General features: G+C 32.6%; 2 protein-coding genes across 2 annotated transcripts; both read left to right on the top strand.

The window, feature by feature from the left end:
• The first annotated feature begins 702 nt into the window (after positions 1-702).
• Positions 703-4,041, top strand: LOC128183629 (uncharacterized). Its single transcript, XM_052852735.1, has 7 exons — positions 703-879; positions 1,188-1,297; positions 1,484-1,603; positions 2,810-2,959; positions 3,069-3,208; positions 3,373-3,573; positions 3,748-4,041. Exons 1-7 carry the CDS (start codon positions 703-705, stop codon positions 3,966-3,968), a joined length of 1,119 nt encoding a protein of 372 aa, XP_052708695.1. The 3' UTR covers positions 3,969-4,041.
• A 10,439-nt stretch (positions 4,042-14,480) lies between these two features.
• On the top strand, positions 14,481-19,764 carry LOC128183632 (uncharacterized). Its single transcript, XM_052852737.1, has 6 exons — positions 14,481-14,550; positions 17,157-17,370; positions 17,525-17,644; positions 17,779-17,842; positions 18,755-18,876; positions 19,605-19,764. Exons 1-6 carry the CDS (start codon positions 14,482-14,484, stop codon positions 19,709-19,711), a joined length of 696 nt encoding a protein of 231 aa, XP_052708697.1. The 5' UTR covers position 14,481; the 3' UTR covers positions 19,712-19,764.
• Positions 19,765-22,455: the final 2,691 nt, after the last annotated feature.

Raw genomic sequence — 22,455 nt, 5'->3', positions numbered from 1 at the left:
CTGTTTTTGTGAAAAATGAAGATAGCAAATCACAAATTACATTTCTTTGAAAGCTGACAATCTCGGAAGGGCGATCGCAATTTATTTTTTTGAATAGGGGTTAAATTTTAGGACATTTCTTTATATAGAGTAAATCTAAATGGATTAACTTTACAGAATGACATTTTTAGAAGCATAAAACATTTTCAATCTCAATAAAACCCAAACAACATAGATAAAGGGGCATTAACCATTACATGATGCATTCTCTGATTTTACTGATTTAACATTTATACCTTTCGGGTAGAGGTTTGTAGTAGGGCGAAATGAAGGTTTGTTATTTTAGACTTTCCTAATGAAATTTTCATAAAATTTATCACTTAGGTAAATATACTGAATGAAACGATCAAAGTATTTGAAATGATATTTTTGCCATCTCTCTCTCTCTCTCTCTCTCTCTCTCTCTCTCTCTCTCTCTCTCTCTCTCTCTCTCTCTCTCTCTCAGTATATTCATAGATAGAAAATGTTGACATTTCAGGAACAAACACACAAATACATCCCTTCGCGTGCAAAGAAACCAAATTCTCTGAAATTTAAACCTAAGTCTTAAAGTAGAACGTCATGTAGGAAATAATATCTACACAGGTAATAGGGTCGGAAAGTCTCGTCATGTGACCCGCGAGATATAACGAGAAAACGTACTTCTGGGCAGTTGCTGCAATAATGGCGCTATCAATAATATACTGGGCTCGATATGTAGATGGTCATACAAAGCTTACTAGGAAGAGCGAGAAAGCCGTGGATAGCGACAGGGTGTTAAAGTTCGTTTTAGACAAAGAATGTTACGTGATATCGGCGGTGGTTCAAGCTTCAATGCGAGACACTTCATACAAAGTTCAGGTATGCACACAATATTTAGCCGTCTTCATCCCTACATTTAATCAACCAGGGTAAAACTATGCATCGAATTTTTTCTTTAAGTTAACAATATCGCTTTCTGCGATCAAGAAATGTGCTACATTGTATATCTTTAACCTTAAGTTCGTCATTGTTGCCGTTGTAAATAACCCCTACCCCCACTTTTAGTCTTTAATAGATATATTTGTTTTTAATAATATGTATAAGTATTTCCCACTATAAATACAATATGTCAATATATTCATACACGCAAAGTTGCTTCACAGACATTTCATTAATTTTTTACAAAGATATTTCTGGAAAATGAAGATGATGATGCAGGAACAGTTATATCATCAACCTGTGAATGCCCTATGGGTCAGTTTCACTGCCACCATGTAGCTGCTGCACTTCTGTTTGGGTAATCATTACTAATCTATTATCATACACGCGTAAATCAGCATTCTTGTGTTAATCATGGTTGTAATAAGTGTTAAATGTATATTGTCAGCTGATTTTTTGCATTCCAGTGTCTATTAAGTTCAGTTTAAAGAATAAATCTATATGATAGCTTATCTAAACATTGGGATTAATGATGATATTTAAGATATAAAAGAGCAAGTAACACAGATGTGAAGTGCAGCTGGATCAAGCATCCAAAATCGGCACCTCCCAAATCCACAACAACCATGGCGGAAATGTATCCACCCAGGCAACAAGATTATAGGTAAATCACCAGGACACTTATGCAATATATTTTGTTAAAATGTCAGTGCTAGGCAAAATCAGATTTTTATAAACCATAATGATACCATTTCTATAAAATGTGAATTCAGAGCATTAAAAAGAGAGATGACAGATGCCGACAGATCATATTTGTATGATCAACTAGGTCTTTTGGGTAGATTTACAGGTTTGATCAACAATTATCATTTTATCCCTGTTTGAGGGAAAACTGTTTCCTCTATATGAGGCCCTTTTATTTTTACGTAAATATTGTATTAATGTTGTGCATGGATATGAATTTATTTTCAAAAAAGCCTTTGTTTCTTTCAGTTTGCATGTGCATGTAACAAAAATTATTGAACTTTTCAAGCTGAACACCTTTTTGTAAATATGCATTAATTGTCCGCCATATTTCTCTTTTACCACTGTTATCCCTACATCCCCTTTAAAAGCTGCAGCTCTCATATCAGTTAAAAGTATATCGGTGAAGAGGTCTCACCCGTGAGGATGTAAATCTTGCTTCGCAATGCTATTTACAAATGGAATTTGCACATATAATATTTAAAGAAATAAATGCATAAAATCCAAAGACCATGAAAGGAACACTAAATGTCGGCCACAAGTTAAAATCAAAGGGTTTATATACCTGTAGATAGATACCTGTGTGACTGTGCTTATTTACAGGTGGTGTTCAGCTTTAAGAAACATTAATTAAATGAATATTTCAACAACTGATATGTAAAGAAAATTATCTATGCAGGAAAAATGATCTCGCAACATAATTCATCTTTCTGTTAAATATGGTTAAACTAATGACATATATTCCAATTGACACAAGCATTGTCGAGAAATTTTTTTATCAAGGCAATATCATTTTTTTTTTTTTACATAATTGTCACACTTACACCTATATTGATTACACATGTTCATATGAAAACTATGACATCCTTTTGTTGGCCATATGATTTCTTTATTTAATCTTTGCAGCTATGCATTGGATTTTTTCTAAAGAACCTGAATGTGAGGAAATGCCAGCATTACTTATTGAGGACCAGCTTACAAGTGAAGAGTACATGAATGCCCAGTGCAAGTCTTCATATCTGAGGTACTTTTGAAATTATAAAACTGCTCTCTTTCTCTCTCTCTCTCTCATCTCTCAATCTATAAATATGTAATAATAAATTTTTTTTCTGGTTCATTGCAATAGGGATAAGCTTGTTATTTCTTCGGAAAATGTCATTAAGACTGCATGGATGACTACAGCTCAACGAGAGAATTCGTTATGGGCAGCTGTTCGCAAGTTACGAATAACTGCATCAAATTTTGGGCAAGTTATCGGAGCTATCAGGAGAAATCGGTAATTCATTGATTTCAACATATATTGATTTCTTAAATAACTATAATCTTTTATCTAAATCTTTTTTATTATAATAAGAAATGATTTAGAATCTTAATTTTATTTTTAGGCTAACTTTATCTTTGAAGAAAAGGTTACTCAGTGCTCACAATCTTGAGAAGAGACCTTCTATTCAGTGGGGACTTACACATGAAAAGGTTGCAATAGATAGCTATTGTAAGCTTTCAGAGGTGTCTGTATTGCAGACAGGTAAACATTTATACTGTCAAACTCAAATCTTGGCATAAAACCTGTTCATCTTCAATGTTCATTTGAATCATTATTATTGATTGAATCATTTTTTTTTAATTATGTGATATGAAACTAATTTATGATACAGTTTATGAAACATTTTATTTTACTTTCAATTAAAGGTATTTGGCTCCATGAATCAGGAGTTCTTGGAGCTTCTCCTGATGGATTTGTCCAGGGTGATCCTAAAACGTGTAATATGAATGTCCACCTTCAAAGTAAACTGACAGCATCACCAGCAATTTTAGAGGTGAAATGTCCGTTTTCAGCAAGAGCGATGTCCATAAAGGATGCTTGTGCAAACTTGAAAGATTTTTTTCTAGGTAGGTTCAGAGATTGATTAGAAAGATTTGCATACAAAACATTCATTATGTTGAGGTTAAAATTAAATACTGTATGTTACCAATAACCCATCCTTAGGTTTGATTGCGTTAATGAAACCTAGTAAATTTTAGCTCTTGTGAGTTTTTCTTTAATAATTTTTCTTAATATTTTAGAGTGCGACTCTGAGGGCACTTTGCGTCTCAAAGAGAGCCATGACTATTGGCATCAAGTTCAAGGCCAACTTTATCTAACAGGAACTTCATGTTGTGATTTCGTGGTTTGGACACCAGTCAGTATGGAAGTTATTCGCATTCTTAAAGATGACTCATGGGAATGCCACTTGAAAAACATGATTGAATTTTATTTCAATGTTTTTTTACCCTCTCTTAATTAAAAACTTGGCAGACTGTAATTCAGAAATTTTCTATTTACTGTTTATTTTCCTATTGATACATTAAATTACTCTAGACAAAACAATTCATTTTTACTGTAATGTCATATTTTGAGTAATGAAATTTGAAGTTTGTTCATATTTTTCCTTCCCTAATGATTCAAATTATAATTAAGTAATTAATTTATCTAAGAACATGTGTACCCTCTGATGTCTCCGGTAAAGAAACAGCATAGCAGTGATCATGATCAGTGTTGCTGCCTTGCACATCTTTGGACAATGTTTCCACAGGACCTGTTCTATCTGCAAACCAAACAAATTAATTTTATGGGTTTTTTTGTCATTAATGGTTTCATTGTGAAAATGTTTATACTCCATTCTTTATTCACATATATTATTAATTAAGAATATCTCATTTAAAACTTTCGCAAGCAAGACCAAGTATTCTGATGTTTCTGTATGGGAGTAAAGTGTAAGAATATGAAAAACATATAACCTTCAAAGGAATCTGGAGCAGATAATTATTTGGCGGCCGCCAGATAAAACCTGGCTTCCTGATGCGCGCGCATGTTTTAATGGGAGCTTTTTAGGGAGTTGTGGATACATTCTAATTTATTAGTTTTATTAATTATTTCTGAAACTTGACATTAAAGCTGAACACCGCTCGTAAATAGGAACCGTCACACAGGTATCTGGTATATAAACCCTTCGATTTCGTTACACCCGATTGCACATCTGAAACTCGTGGCCGACGTGTAGTGTTCCTTTCGTTGTCTTTGGATTTTTATGCATTTAATTGTTATTTATGTGCACATTATGTCTGTAAATAATGCAATGACCCGTTCATTTGATACTCTCCTGGTTTGAAAAAAGTGCGTAAAACTTGACAATTTCATCGCGACCGAGTAACATGGCGAGGCAAGATGTACGTCCACACAGGTGAGACCTCTACAGCGATATACTTTGAACTGTTAAGAGGTCTATGGCTTATATAGGGGTGTAGGAAGAGCGGTGCTGAAAGAGAAATATGGCGGACAGTGCCTATTTACGAGCGGTGTTCAGCTTTAAATATCAATTGCAGAGCTTAGTATTTTGAAAAACTGGTTGAGTTGAATGTATATAAGACTTTGTTGTTAGAATCTAGAATGAATTTTATAGTACTTTGTGCCTTGTATTATAAATGTACGTTGTAAAACATGGTATTTTAGAGTTGATTCTGAACTTTTTAAACCGAACTAAACATTCGCTCAAGAAATCTTAACATTAAAAAACCTTAACTTGAGAGGAATTTTTATGTAAACATGTATAAGTAAAGGAACGCACTGCCTTCTATATGTTTTAATTTTGGTATAAGAATTTACCAACGCAGATTAAAGTCAGCTTTATTGACCACGACAGCTAGTACAGGCAATATTAACACGAGAGCAGATCCATCTATGACTTTATAAGGATAAACTAGGATAATTGTGTACTAGCATTCGTGGCCATAAAAATGAAACTATTTAACTGACTGTGTTGTTAAACTCTTTTTCCAAATCACATGAAAGACAGTACAATAAAAAGACCGTGATCAAAGTACTGAGAGTACTGAAAGGCGGGGTCTTGAAAGTTTGAATTTGTAATTGTTCACGTTTTCCTCCATTATGTTCCAAAAATTATGAGTTTGAATTAGTTGTTTCAATCTACATGTAGTATGCTAAAGTTCGGCTTTTTGCAATTGCCTGATACTTTGTCATAATTTAGCTAAATCCCGACCGGGACTGTTCTTCATAATTGTAAAAAATTGACACAACGGTATATTAAGTAAAATAAGACCCCAAGTAAAATTTAAAAAAAAATACAACTAACCGAGAAAATCAAAACAACTATATTTAGGTAAATAATTTAAATAGTTATATTTATTTATTTTGTGATCAAAGGGAAAATCTATAAGTCGGACGGTATCTGTTATACAAGGTTTATGGAAACTCCGAAAACTCTCAAACTGTTGAATTAACGAACAAAGTTAACATTTGTATACCGATTACAAACACAGGCATCTAACGTTAGAAATATTTCTTTTTTACAATAAGATTATTCCAAGTTTATGGTGGCATATCTCTGCCCCCTGTGTGCAAGTTATGTTTCTCTTAATTATGTTGACATGCAAGATAAATATGTTGACATGCAAGATAGTTATGTCAGCGTGCAACATAACTATGTTGACATGCAAGAAAACTGCAATCAAATAAGAGTTATAAAAAATCTCAAATATCGCCAACATGTGACATTCAAGATGCTAGATACGCTACCTATTGTTGTCAACATGCAACTAATTTATGTTAACATGCAACTTCTTAATGTCGACATGCAACTTATTTATGTTAACATGCAACTTCTTTATGTCGACATGCAACTTATTTATAAATGTCAACATGCAATTTAGTTATGTTAACATGCAAGCTAAGTATGTTGACATGCAACATATTTATGTCAACATGCAACTTAGTTATGTTGACATGCAACTTATAAGTTGCATGTCAACATTTTTATCTCGCATGTAAACATAACTAAGTTGCATGTTGACATATTCATCTCGCATGTCGATATAAATAACTTGCATATCGACATAAATAAGTTGCATGTTGACATAAATAAGTTGCATGTCAGCATATTTATCTTGCATGTTAACATAAATAAGTTGCATGTCGACATAGAAAGATAGCATCTTGCATGTCACAGGTGGGCGATTTTATGAGATTTTGTATAATTCATATCAGATTGCAATTTCTTGCATGTCAACATAGTTATGTTGCATGTTGACATAACTATCTTGCATGTCAACATATTTATCTTGCATGTCGACATATTTGATAGAAAAATAACTTGCACACAAGGGACAGAGATATGCCACCATAACCGAACTTCATGCGCGAGCCGAGGTTAAAATACACAGATGTCCTACATAATAAATAGGTGTTTCATTGGCCTCCAGTTAACACGCGTTATGACTGCTGTTCATCTCAAAAAAAAAAACCAATTTGTACATAGAAAATAAAAACAAGTCTGAATTTGCCTTCTCGTTCATTGACTCTTTAGTTAATTAAAATGAATTTAGATTTTGAACAATACATTGTAAGCAAAATCTATATAGATTATACATTTTGGGTGACCAATACATTAATTGATATATACAATCTTATCGATTGAAGAACCAAGTTAAATGTTAATGTTCATGTTGTCCGGCTTAGTTGGAATATACAATCATGTAATTTGTTTTAATATTATGAGACATTTTCTATACTTTATAACGGACAAAACCAGTCATATTCGTGATTTAAAAGAATTCTTCATCAATATCTTAAAGCCTCTCATCAGAAACTCAGCTGATCTTTCTCCCATTGATAAATATCTCGCACCAATATTAGACCTTTGAATTCAGAGATAACGCATGGCTGTTTTGTTTTAAATTTTTAATTTATTGTGTGGTAGTACATGTAAATGAATAGGACTTGTTTCAATTTTAAGAAGATAAAAAGTAAGTTTTTATCATAGTTTTAAAATCTGATTTACAAATCCTTTATTGTAGCTCCTCGAAAAAATTTGAAATTAAATCGCTTTCGAAATTAAGTTCAGTTTTCCAAGACACGCATTAAATTGTGCGTTTAATAAACGAGGGTGTATTTAAAGGACAAAGATCCCTGAAATGACAATGTCATACAACATTTGTTAATTTTACTGTTAAAAGCGTTAACTTTGCATATTTTAGAAATCTTAAAATCAAATAAATCTGAATTAATAGCTAAAATTAACAATCTACAATTATCATATATAACAGCCAATCAGGAAAAAATATGACGGGATTCATTCACTTTTGGTCTCCATTTTCTTGTTTTAACGATTTGAAAAGCAGATGACTGAATTTGGAGTATGATTTTTAATGAAATTTCAGAAACGGTTGTATCGTGATTCGTGTAAATAATGCACGAGTTTACACAAAAAAAGTAGTAAGTGGCGAACGAATTTATTTTTTACCTATTAATTTTATATGATTCGCTGCAAAAAAAATCATGACAGGTAAGAAGGTCTAAAAAATCAAAATGGCTACTGCGACAATTTTTTTATTGTTATAGTACTTGGAATAATCTTATTGTAAAAAAGAAATATTTCTAACGTTAGATGCCTGTGTTTGTTATCGGTATACAAATGTTAACTTTGTTCGTTAATTCAACAGTTTGAGAGTTTTCGGAGTTCCCAATAACCTTGTATAACAGATACCGTCCGACTTATAGATTTTCCCTTGAATCACAAAATAAATAAATATAACTATTTAAATTATTTACCTAAATATAGTTGTTTTGATTTTCCCGGTTAGTTGTAGTTTTTAAAAATTTTTCTTGAGGTCTTATTTTGCATAACCGTTGTGTCAATTTTTTACAATTATGAAGAACAGTCCCGGTCGGGATTTAGCTAAATTATGACAAAGTATCAGGCAATTGCAAAAAGCCGAACTTTAGCATACTACATGTAGATTGAAACAACTAATTCAAACTCATAATTTTTGGAACATAATGGAGGAAAACTACAAATTCAAATTCAAACTTTCAAGACCCCGCCTTTCAGTACTCTCAGTACTTTGATTTACCCAGAGAGACTGGGGCCGATCACGGTCTTTTTATTGCACTGCCTTTCATGTGATTTGGAATAAGAGTTAAACAACACAGTCAGTTAAATAGTTTCATTTTTATGGCCACGAATGCTAGTACACAATTATCCTAGTTTATCCTTAAAAATTCATAGATGGATCAGCTCTCGTGTTAATATTGCCTGTACTAGCTGTCGTGGTCAATAAAGCTGACTTTAATCTGCGTTGGTAAATTCTTATACCAAAATTAAAACATATAGAAGGCAGTGCGTTCCTTTACTTATACATGTTTACATAAAATTCCTCATAAGATTTCCTCAACGGGTGTCTAGTTCAGTTTTAAAAAATTCAGAATCAACTCTAAAATACAATGTTTTACAACATACATGTATAATACAAGGCACAAAGTACTATAAAATTCATTCTAGATTCTAACACAAAGTCTTATATACATTCAACTCAACCAGTTTTTCAAAATACTAAGCTCTGCAATTTATATTTAATGTCAAGTTTCAGAAATAATTAATAAAACTAATAAATTGAGTGTATCCACAACTCCCTAAAAAGCTCCCATTAAAACATGCGCGCTCATCAGGAAGCCAGGTTTTATCTGGCGGCCGCAAAATAATTATCTGGCGGCCGCCAAATAATTATGTGGCGGCCGCCAGATAATTATTTGGCGGCCGCCAGATAAAACCTGGCTTCCTGATGAGCGCGCATGTTTTAATGGGAGCTTTTTAGGGAGTTGTGGATACACTCAATTTATTAGTTTTATTAATTATTTCTGAAACTTGACATTAAATATAAAGGCGGCCGCCAAATAATTATGTGGCGGCCGCCAGATAATTATGTGGCGGCCGCCAGAAAATTATATGGCGGCCGCCAGATAATAAGTGGCGGCCGCCAAATAATTATCTGGCGGCCGCCAGATAAAATATTTTTCCTACGTGGCACCAACGGGCTTCCGTAGGAAAGCAACCAAGATTTGTGCTATAAGCAAAAATTGTTGGTCCATTTTCCTTTACACCATCCTTAAAATGACAGCTACACAGCCTGTCGTTGGCGGCATAGGCTCTATATGCTCTCCTGTAAAGACAAGATTAACCATGTTAACAGAGGATTTTAATATAGGTATAATACAAACTGGACCGCCATCTTTACAAATATTTGGTGGTGTTTTTTTTTTATTTCTTAACGTTCCTTTTTTTAAAGATTTACTATTTGTTATTTCCTTAAAATTTAAAACAATTCAAAATGCCTATTGCGCCAATCACCCTCATCAACCTAGCTATTCTTCTCTCGCGCACAAACACATCACATGCATCCAACTATATTTAATATTATCACAAAAGAATTATGCTGCAAATTTAACTCAGACTTGGCGATGTAAAGTACAGTTTGAAAGATCTCGTTACAAAACTAAATCCATTAACTTTTCACGTGGAAATGACAGTACAGTGGACTTTAGCATAAACACTGCACCGTGACCTTGAATTACGCTTTTCTTATCTACTTTCAAAATAAAACAGGTGAAATTGCATATTTACCTGCACCTCTGTATCCACTTATTCCTTTCCTTCGGATTTGTTGGAAATCTAAACAAGCTGCACGTTCTTTTCGCCCCTGTCATATGATTGCATCCGAATGCAAAACATAGCGGCATCTCGTCTGCTGCCCGGAAGTTGTAAATCGAAAGTGAAAGTAAACGAGACTTTCCGACCCTATCATGTGTAAATTTACTTCCTCGATTACGCAATATTTGGAGACACTCGAGGCAATGGTGGGTAATTTTCATTCTTGTCAAATCAAATTTAACCATCAAAAACTTATTGCGTCTGTTTTCGTGACAAATAATGTTAGCTATTCACAAATTAAATTTCTTTAAAAGCTTACAATGTCGGAAGGGCGATCGCAATTTATTTTTGTCTTTTTTGAATAGGGGTTAGCTTTTAGGACATATCTCTATATAGAGTAAATCTAAATGGATTAAATTTAAAGAATGACATTTATGGAGACATAAAACATTTTCAATCTCAATAAAACCCAAACAACATATATAAAGGGGCATTAACCATTACATGATGCATTCTCTGATTTTACTGATTTAACATTTATACCTTTCGGGTAGAGGTTTGTAGTAGGGCGAAATGAAGGTTTGTTATTTTAGACTTTCCTCATGAAATTTTCATAAAATTTATCACTTAGGTATATATACTGAATAAAACGATCAATTGAAAGTATTTGAAATAATATTTTTGCCATCTCTCTCTCTGTCTTTTTCTCTCTCTGTCTCTCTCTGTCTCTCTCTCTCTCTCTCTCTCTCAGTATATATTATAGATAGAAAAGGTTGACATTTCAGGAACAAACACACAAAAAAGAAGAAAAGAAACAGAGGACCATTTTAATTCATCAAAATTTTAATGAGAAATATATAAAGCGATCAAAGTATATCTTTGTTTGAGTCAACATTTTATACCGTATCGCATTTTCTTGTTTATTTATTAATATAATTATACCAGCACAATTGAGATCTATATGTCGTGAAGAAAACTCGACCTCTTGGACTAGAAGTTGAAATTGTATTTTAATTCAAATCCAAATAGAATGAGTTATATTTTTATCAAATTTCAATAACAAAACAAATACATCCCTTCGCGTGCAAAGAAACCAAATTCTCTGAAATTTAAACCTAGGACTTAAAGTAGAACGTCATGTAGGAAATAATATCTACACAGGTAATCATGTGTAAATTTACTTCCTCGATTACGCAATATTTGGAGACACTCGAGGCAAAGGTGGGTAATTTTCATTCTTGTCAAATCAAAATTAACCATCAAAGAAACTAATTGCGTTTGTTTTCGTGACAAATAAAGTTAGCTATTCACAAATTAAATTTCTTTAAAAGCTTACAATTTCGGAAGGACGGTCGCAATTTATTGTTTTCGTTTTTGAATAGGGGTTAAATTTTAGGACATATCTCTATTTAGAGTAAATCTAAATGGATTTACTTTACAGAATGACATTTTTAGAAGCATAAAACATTTCAAATCTCAATAAATGCAAACAGCATAGATAAAGGGGCATTTACCATTACATGATGCATTCTCTCATTTTACTAATTTTCGGGTAAAATAGGGGTTAAATTTTAGAACATATCTCTATATAGAGTAAATCTAAATGGATTAACTTGACAGAATGACATTTATAGAAGGATAAAACATGTTTAATCTCAATAAAACCCAAACAACATAGATACTTTTAAAAGAGCATTTACGATTACATGATGCATTTTTCTGATTTTATTGATTTTACATTTATACCTTTCGGGTAGAGGTTTGTAGTGGGGTCGCCCCACTGTCAAGGTTTGTTATTTAAAACTTTCGTATTGAAATTTGCATACAGAGTATTTCAATAGTCAATCAACTATTTTCTATGGGATTTAAATCTCGTGACTGCGCGGGTCACTCAATGAAGATGCGATGGCGCGACAATGCGATGACGATAGTACGATGAAGCAATAGTGCGATGACACGACAGCGATACATGTAACGCGATTATGCGATAGTGATGATGCGATGCTCTATCGTGCCAACGTTAGTTCTCTATTGTGTCATTGCTTCATTGCGCTATCGAATATTCTGCGCAAGCGCCATTGGAAACATAAATTGCGTTAGGCAGTGAATAAATAAAATGATTTCTTATTAGAAATATACCTTACTAGGTCAATAAACTTGGTCTCAAATAATAATTAGATATTACAAATTAACCATGCCCTTTTTGCCAGACATATCAATATTTGGAATAGTTTGATTACATTGTAATAAACAGAGCTAATAATACAATAAAGACAACAACATGATTAAGACATGTTATTTTTAAATGGTAATGAGGGTACTTGCATTTAATATTCAAGAAAAAAGTAGAGCTGTACGTTAGATTTGATAGATAATTTGTCTGTAATATTTTAACGGATTACTCATCCTCGAATACTCCGTACTATGAGTATATGCACCACTAAGAACAACTTTAAAAACTAAGGTTTAAATGTTTCGGAGTACGTTCTCTGTCGAGTATACTAAAACAAATAGGAAGATGATATATTTGGTCTTGTAGTGAGAGTGGCATAGTAACTCATGTCAACAATCTTTGTATAAAAGCAATATACAGTAATCAGTTTTTACATATTTCTTTATTAACAAAATGTAACTCGAAACACATGCATACATACATCTTTGCTAGCCAAGGGTTTTTGAACCGCACCGCTTCTCACAAACCCTTGGCATATCGTGCTATCAAAAGTCGAGATTTTTTTCCTGGATTTTGATTGGGGTTTACTGAAACCAGTTTTCAAAAAATATTTGATTTAACCGACAATGTTTTCGCACTGTTTATTCACGAGTGTCTCTAACACGCATAGCTTAGAAACCCTATTTTTGAAGTATGTCTGTTTGAGCCTTCATGATACATGTAGCATGTAATGGTGCAATAACAAAACTGCGAGTACCACCTGACTGTGTATCAATAGAGGTTTGCGCTCATAAACGAAGGATTTACCGCTCAAAGTCTCTCACCCTTGAATCAAATCCATCTATACGTAACAGTTAACAATATTCCAATTTATTGAATACACTGGGCATTAAAACGTCCTTTCAACTTGTCAATTGTGACTTTAAAAGTGCGGCTTCTTTCATCTTTTGACTGATATATGAAAAAAGGCTGGGAGATCACGTTAAGAAAAAAATACCGACTTTTGAAAGCACGATATGCCAAGTGTTTGTGAGAAGCGGTTCTGATCAGAAACCTTTGTATAACGAAGGTGGTATACAAATTCATTTATCTCGTCATCTGTAGCTTTGGAGATGACTTTTAAATATATGGTGTCTGAACAGCACTGATGATAAGTCATTCAAAAGTCATTACCAAAAAAATATCAAGGAATTGGATAAAAAAAGATGACAATTCATATGAATTATGTTATTATTCTCTCTCTCTCTCTCTCTCTCTCTCTCTCTCTCTCTCTCTCTCTCTCTCAGCAACAAAAACTTGGGTTTGAAGTGTGTTATTATCAAGTGTTATCATTTATTTTCCCTAGACACATCTAAATGTAAAAGTCACGAATATCAAAGCAGACAAAATGCATTTACCAAACTCAAATCTACAATGTTTAGGTTTTCGAGTCCACTTTACCCTTCCCATGATGCACCATATGCATTATCATTCATGCGCTCAAAATATGTGTGGGAATTTAATCGACTCCTGGTATATTACCTTTCGTATTAAAAAAAGGAAGAATTATTCGATTACTGCAATACTTTAGCGTTTACTAGTACCCCTATTGTATATTGATGTCTTGACACGATCAATTAGAATTCAAACATACATGTAATTAAGTTAGAGTTACGTTATTCTTCGATATTATAGTATATTGGTATAATTTATATTTAAACTTGTTTTACTTACTACAGAAAATGCTGTAAGTAGCAAATCATTTCTCTTTGACAACAATACTGGTTAATTGATTTCTCTTGAAATTGGTAAAATTGAATGCAAAGCATGTAACACTTACAGAAAAGGACTCTATTTTAATGTTTGTACCGGCACTAAATAAGGATATAAGCTATTTTCACCTTTTTGAAATGTGCATACTATTTCATGACAGATGAAATATTTATTTTGACTTTGTTATAAAACATGTCTTACTAAAAGTTATTAGTAAATATAACATTCATAATTATTTCTTTAAAAAAATAACTAGCAGTAAATAAGTTAACATTATGTTAAGCATGCAATAGTCACACCTTATTAGTGCAAGTGTACATTGTTTTCAAAGTCGTAAACAGATCACGACTTCAACTGTAAAATTTCATATATTTTCTTTCTCTTTCAGAAAAGATGTCCATTCCAATTATTTTGAGACTGTTTATGATCTTATTCGGATTCACTTTGAACCAGACATACATCGTAAGTTAATGAAAGGGGTACCCATTGTATGAAATAGTATTTTTAAAACATTCAGACATAATAAAGTAATAAACAACATCACATATAAGGGTCATTAATATAAAATACGTGGTTACTGTCTTGGAATAGACGTATTAGGCTATATATTTAGGCGGGGTAAGAAAACGTGACAGATCGCTAGGCATGCTGAAACCATCTCATGTTTCCGACCCGAGCCCAAATATAGCTTATATTACAATACATTTATGTTTATTCTACAATACAAAATCAATTTTACGCCTCAAACGTGTTATTTTGGACAATTTTCGCTACGCGGAGGTTTGCAATGGTTTTCGAGGGGTGTCAATTTCATCGGTTACCCTCCCAAACAAGCACTGTTTATTTTATTATACTGAATACGTGAATTCTACGGCTAACCCTACGCGCATAATTTACGCACATGTAGCAACTCGTTGTTACAAGTTGTCAAGTGTGTTGCTAATACTGAAGGAAATATAACGGATTATCAACTGCGTTTAAACCAATCAGATTTCAGTGTTTAACATGAAAGTATAATAACATGCATTTTACGCATTTTCAAAAATACGATTTTTTTCAAAGTCATCGATATGCATGCATACATAATGTATTCAATTCGTTTAAAAATAATAACTAAACCAAGTCAACCAACAACGGCTATTATTTAATTGATAGTTAATCCAATTTTTTTTTATTATTGTGAAATAAACAATGTGAAGAAACGTCTGTATATGTTGTTTATCGTCATTAACAAGTCGTACAAATGATCGGTCAGTTTTTAAAAGTGTCCATCAGTATGCAAACCAATTATGGTATAACGAACATAAAGTTAATGCTGTTTTAATGAAATCATAATTATAGCTTATCCTCTATACTCATATAAACTGTGAAGTCCGACAGGACATTGCTTGCGTCTGACACCAGAAATTGTTAAACAAACATTGACCACTCGACGAGTCAACAGGTGGCTGGTAACGTAATGGTTAATGCAGTGGCTAGAACTTGTTAGATGCAAGAAACTGTGGTCAGAGTGCAAAAATATGCAAATACATGAAATGAAGTTGAATTAAAAACACTTTACCTCTTCCATTTTACTCTTACAGGTGTATACCATTTTTAGAACAGACAAATAGTTGACAATCGATCGATTACAATCAATATTGTTGTGATAATAAACCATGATTATTGTCTCATTGTTTACGGGAGTGTTGCATTGATAATAACCCGCAATTTGAAAATAAGACGGTTTTAAAATTAGCCCCACGTTCTTACCAAAATTCAAAATAAGCCGCTGCTTATTTTCAAGGTTTCAGGGTATTATAAAGTTATTGGATCGCATATGTTAAAACCTTGAATTAATTATTTAGCATGAACAAAAAAAAATTAGAAAATTCGGCTTTATACGAAACTGCATCTAGCAAAATTGTATATCTAAACTGCTATTACCAAACGAGTATTTGTGTTATTAACTAACTGATATAGGATGTTTTTATATTATGTATTTCATCTTCTTTAACCCTTTCATCATTAACGGTTTATTGTCTTTAATGAAATATTTACTGTTCTCATGTTTATTTTGATTCCCTTTCTATAAATCCTTCATGCATAAAATTATAATACTTGAAAATGATGCTGTCGTACTATGCGCTTTTTTGGCATGTTACCCGATTAAGGTAATAAAATCACAACAATTTAACTCATAGTTAATTTAAAGAAAATGACCAATACCCAACAAGATACCGTATAAAAAGTATGAACATATTTTTTTCCTTTATGTCTCTTAGGATATCTTTATATCAAATGTTACCGATTTTGCTAGGTAAACAAAGCTAGAAAATGTATAAAACAAAAACAACATAAACTGGTTGGTATTTGTTTCATTTGAATCTATCATGAAAATCATCCAAAGCCTGGTTTTTAACCTCTATTTTTTACTGAAATAGATGTAAAAATTAATTTGTGTTTCAATGCGTGAAAATCGATGTAAAAATTAATTTGTGTTTCAAAGCGATGGATTTTATGATACACTCACTTATCTTATTAAGAATTGGAAATTTCCTTAAATATTAGATACAATGAAACACATTTTCAAAGAGAATTTAAATTCTTGTAACTTTAAGAATTCTAAGAAATCTTGATAATTATACCACTTAAGGCCATTTATCAATGGAAAATAGGTAGTACAAAATACCAGCCTTTCTGAAATCTCATTATGCGTAAACAAATTAGCTCGTGACAAACAATATAATTGCTTCGTTGTTTTTTGTAAAATAACTTTCAGGTAATAAATGGAAGACATCAACTGTTAGAGACAATATAATTTGTCATCAAAATTATAGGTTAATAATTATTCGTGTCCACTTTTGCAAATATTGCATTTGATTGTCTGGAAAAATACTTAAATCATCCGATATATTTGTTTGTTTTGTCTTCTAAAGGGTTACGTTTTTGATAGAATAGCCTACTTATTAGTTTAAAAACTATTAAAAATATAATTTTGTAAAAAGAATTCTTGACTTCTTTTCTTTGATTTAAAATCATGTCACTCATTATATATTTCAACTGACCCAAATGTGTTATAAATTCAGAGGGGAGAAGGATGTCCTCAATCTGTACCAACCCGAACTGTCGTAGCTGCCTGTCCAAAAGGCATCACGGAGTGGATAAAAGCCAAGAGGAGAAAAATGTGTCATTCGATTAGCCAGAACTGCACAGCAGCAGGAAAATTTGAATATCACTGTCTACCAAATACCCTCCTCGACCTGTTTGTAGAAGTCTGTGCCCCAACAAAACTTATAATTGGTAAGAGTACTTACGTTTTATCCTTAGAGTTTTGCAATTTTAAGTATTCATGAAATGATTATAAGAAAGTTTAAAATGAAAAAAAGTTTGACTACTTTTATATCTTGTGTACGTCCACAAAACTGCTCTTTTTATGTTTTGCAATAAAACTCAGGTGAACATTGTCCAAGTTATGATATGGAGCGAAACATTATTGTCACCAACTTTAACCAACCATGCAAAGATCATTTGACACCATGTTCAAATGTGTACCAATCAAACACTGTATATAACTGTAAGTTTTATGTAATGTATAGATTTGGTATTTTAAGCAAAAGATAAAATTTATTTTATATCAATGACGTATGAGTTGTATCATTTTCTACATATTCATGTTGATTGCATCCATTTTTTACTTGTACCTATTAGACCCAGAATGTTTCAAAGAATTTAACAACAAAGAAGCAGACAACACCGCTGGCTCAATCGTAATGTAAGGATGAACACTTCATTTAATTGCTTCATTGTAAACCACATATTGCTATTCATTTTTTAGGTCTTCCGTTTCCAACGGAATGCTTTGATTCTTTTCCTCTATTATAATTATTTTTTTTCTCCCATGTTTTCTCAAAAATGCTTCAGCCGATATTCATGAAATTTTCAGATCTTTTTCATGACAAAACTTGTAAGAAAATAAAACGAGTTTTTTTGGTCGTCACTTCCGGTTCCGAGATATCAAAGATTTAATGGTTTTACTTGTTCACAATTTTCTGACAAGAATTTCGAGAAACCCCATATGAATCATGTTGTGCAATATTTAAAGATAGATTTCAAACTAGTTAATAGTAATCGAAACAATTCTTAAGAATCGTATGATATCGAAGTCCAGTCTCGTTCAACCAGACGTTCGACTGTCTCCGTTAATCTCCGACAAGCAAGAGAGCCTCTCTGCTTGTCGGAAATTTACGGAGACAGCCGAACGTCTGGTTGAACGAGACTTTATTAAACTCTGGCGTACATGTACGAACACATGAGACTACAAAAATATATAAATTGTTCGTATGATATAAAATCTGACTATTTTCAAAGTGTTTATAGATAAGTTTCCTTGAAAAACAATGCTTCAGCATACATAACATCGAATTTTTCTATTATTTTCAAGAACTTAGTCTTGTCAGCGATGATGATTTGTGCTTAGGTCCAAACACTGTTTCACGTTCGGTTTGCCAGAGTAACTGCAAAGGAGAGTTGATTAAAATCAACTCCCAAAAAATAATAATAATACAAAATAACGTTTTGCAAATAATTAACCAAAACTCACAGGTTGAATAAAAAGTAAAATGATTCTGAACATTTATTTATAATGAAATGTACATTTTTATAAAAAATAAACCTGTTTTTGCAGTGCAAATGATAATACAGTGCTGAACAACGGACTGTACGTGATTTGTATTTCTCTTTTCGTGTTGATAACTCTTCTGTTCATCAATATTTGTTGTCCAGGAAGTTGCAAAGAAATGTACAAACGTAAGTTGACTGCATGACGAAATGAAATGAAAACAGACTTAAAGGTGCATGTACTGAAAAATAAAACTAAGTATTTTTTATGAACAAAATAAACAGAAAATTACAAGCGTACACAATCTTACAGAAGTCATATTTTACATATAATACTCTACTGATAAAAACAAGATAGTTTAGCGATAAAGATATGAAATTTAGAGAGAAATATTTAAAGAACTGAAATTTGAGCAATTAGTAATTATATGTTTACGATGAGACGGTTGGGGCGGGCGCAATATAAACAATATGGTAACTCCTATTATTGCCATCCAGCTCCCATTTACAAACGGCATCGCTTTCTCTCAAAATTATACCCTTATCTGAACGATAAAAGTAGTAATTCATGGTTCAGATAAGGGACATAGTATATAGAACTTTTTGAAATTAAGAACTTTGTATCAGCCGATGGGTCGTGTACACTAAACAACAAAGTACACGAATTTTGATATGCTAGTAGATTCGGTTTAAATAGAAAGCCAAGAAAATGAAATAAATTTCAGCAACAGAATACCAAAATATGTTCATGATAAACAGAAACTACATATCTAACAAACCGTGTAACAATATTATTATCACAAAGTTTTCTTTTTTTTTTTTTTTACACTTAACACTCATCAAAATATTGATGAAAACAGCAACACAAGCATCGATTAAACTTATAAGTAGTCATTTTTTTCCTATTTCATTAATAGGGGTTTTAATCTGTGGTTCTAAAAAGGGAGAAAGGAGACAAAAAAAAGATGAAGAGCTGGGACTAAAGAAAGGCAACACAGAAAACGATAATGGGAACGTGGTGTGATTTGATATTTTGTCTGTTTTAAACAAAGCATTTCTTGTAGATACTCATTCCAAACCTGCATCACAATGATTTTTGTCATTTATCATGTATTCGTTCCATACTCTAATATATACTTGTATATATTCGATTTGATTTTTTTTTCTTGATGGAACCAATGCGAAACTTAACCCATTTATGTTGTTTGGCTAAAAAGTTACGGTGGTTGCTTTTCGATCGAGGCATACAGGCCGCACATGTTTCAAGTAAAAATTATATCGGAAAACGGCGCTTTTTAAATTATCGAAAATATAATTAACCGAGCGAATTGCATATATATATTTATATAAATAGTTCACCCGTAACTAATGATGATGACATTTGAAGTACAAACAAGTTGCTTTCTACACAGCGCTTTGAAAGCAATCCACCTCTTCACTGTAACTGCGGTACTGGCTCTTTCGCAGGTCAAAATGACATAATTTGGTAGTTAATGTCGTAACGTTAATTGTTTCAATTACGTCATTTAATTATCTACCTACTATAACTTCGGCAAAGTATATCAATTTACCTTGCAAAAGAGCAGTATCGCAAGAGAGAAAAAAAGAGAGAGAGAGAGACCGACAGACGTGTAGACAGATGGACGGACAGCGGACAACAGATGGTCAGAAAGGCTCACTTCAACCTCAGGTTCTAGTAAAACGTTTTAAATCAACGACCAACAAAATTCAAATTATAGCATTTGAAAAAGATGGATGCTGTCCTAGAAAAGAACAATTTCTGTTTTAACAACAAACACTTTATTCAAACAGAAGGAACTGCTTTTGTATCCAAGCTTGACAGAAACTACGCATGTGTATATATGGATGATTTGGAACGTTTACATTTAGAAAGGACTATGTGCGGTTTTCTGCATATTTTGCCCCAAAAATAAAAGTTTTTGAAAGAGCTGTAAAAACAAGGTAAAAGATAGTTAAAATCATATTGAAAATAAAGGTGTAAAATGTTACCACCACAGTGACGTCATAAAGTAGAAATGACGTCATGAAGATTGCATTATTTAGATAAATTGATGTTTTGTAGCAAAATATGTGTGTTTTCCGATGGTTTTTCGACAGGGAAACATCAAGCGCAGGCTTGCTCAAGTATAATGTGTATAACTATCTGAAGAAAAACATATGTTGAAATCGCACTTCAGCAGACTTGCGCTCTATATTTCCGAATGCAAAATATAGAGCAAAAAGGAGAATATTTTCATTTGATTGCAAATTTGCAGGAATTAGGTCATTTAGGTGATGTCATAGATAAACAGCGAATGAGCAATGATGACTTAAATCAAGATTAAAGTTGTAGGCATCCTCTATACAATGATTTGTGAAGATTTGATTATTATACGATACTTTTTAAAAATTGGTTGAGATCGGGGGCAGATAGTTGACCATACCGCACATAGTCCTTTGTAAGAAGCAATGTATTTACATCAGATATATCGATGACATGTTTGGAATATGGTTAGGGTCATAAACTGATCTTCAAAATTTTCAATAAACCGCAAATGATATACATCTGAATACTCAGCTTGACCTACTTTTTAAAAAAAAATCAGCAAGATGTAACTTTTCCTTTTGAAGAAGGATTTCTTTCTACAGACCTTTACAGTAAGTAAACCTATGGCCACTGAGAAACATATGTTCCAAATCAAAATATATGTCTACTCTGAATCTACCAAAAAATCCATCCCCTTTGGACTATGCATCCCAACACTCCGAATCTGCTCAATAGATGAGAGATATTTCAAACAACGGGAGAAAATAAAAACAATTTACGCAAATGTATGATTTAGATTTGCTTGTTCGAAAATAAGAATAACTCTCCGGAATTTCCCACATCCGTGATTAGTTGGTTGTGTCCGGACAGAAAAGGACAAGTACCCACTGACGCAAAATAAAATTTAAATTAAAACTTAAATAAAAGACGACCTCTATACAAAGCAGAATAGCTTTTCAGAAATTACTAGGAAGGTGTATTTAATTATCATTTAAAATCATTTATTTATGACCTCAATTCAGGAGAATTATCAAACATTTAACGTGACAATCGATTCAAGGAACCACTCTAAGTTAAAAATAAAAAAAATACGTGGCATTTACTATATTTTTCCATTCAATATGAAATTTAAATGTTACCATATAATAAATTAACATTATTTTATTTAATAAATGCATTTTCTTATGGACGTATATATGCCTTAATTTTGCACAGTACAGCTTGATAATGCTGAAGAGTATGATTGTCCTCGTTGAAGTTTAAAAAAAAATAGCAAGACAATCGCAAGGAATCACAATAACTATGCATCTTTTTATAGTTTTGAGAAACTAAGGAAGTTAAAAGAGTCCAGGGCACTTAATGGATAGGATAACAGAGAGAAACTTTCCTCGGAGTAGATTTCGACTGTTTTTAAAATCAATTTAGATCAGCATCTGTAGGAAGGCGAATCCAAAAGATAAGAGTTGGAATACATGATAGATACACAAATACGGTTACGTATCGCTTTTATCTATCATATTAAAGGGGAACAAAATTGCCTTACATTTTGTTTCACACTATCTCGCTACAATACACCAAGACAACACTACTGGCTCTAAAAACCCCTGTCCGTATGAAAATCCCCTGTCTTCCCCTGTCACCCCCTGTGTTTTCACTGTCATCCCCTGTACAGCCCCTGTGTGCCACTGTACAGAGTCCCTGTATACCCTGTCATCCCCTGT

The sequence above is a fragment of the Crassostrea angulata genome, chromosome 5 (assembly GCF_025612915.1).
Source record: "Crassostrea angulata isolate pt1a10 chromosome 5, ASM2561291v2, whole genome shotgun sequence".
NCBI classification, from domain to species: Eukaryota; Metazoa; Mollusca; class Bivalvia; order Ostreida; family Ostreidae; genus Magallana; species Magallana angulata.
Note: the sequence above shows the minus strand (reverse complement) of the source record. Positions and strands in the feature narration are given on the sequence as shown.

Coding starts and splice junctions, on each gene's coding strand:
- LOC128183629 (XM_052852735.1), top strand. CDS start 703: ATGGCGCTATCAATAATATACTGGGCTCGATATGTAGATGGTCATACA. Junction 2,960..3,068: donor GGAGCTATCAGGAGAAATCG/GTAATTCATTGA, acceptor TTTTATTTTTAG/GCTAACTTTATCTTTGAAGA. Junction 3,574..3,747: donor CTTGAAAGATTTTTTTCTAG/GTAGGTTCAGAG, acceptor TTAATATTTTAG/AGTGCGACTCTGAGGGCACT.
- LOC128183632 (XM_052852737.1), top strand. CDS start 14,482: ATGTCCATTCCAATTATTTTGAGACTGTTTATGATCTTATTCGGATTC. Junction 14,551..17,156: donor CTTTGAACCAGACATACATC/GTAAGTTAATGA, acceptor TTATAAATTCAG/AGGGGAGAAGGATGTCCTCA. Junction 17,843..18,754: donor ACCGCTGGCTCAATCGTAAT/GTAAGGATGAAC, acceptor CTGTTTTTGCAG/TGCAAATGATAATACAGTGC.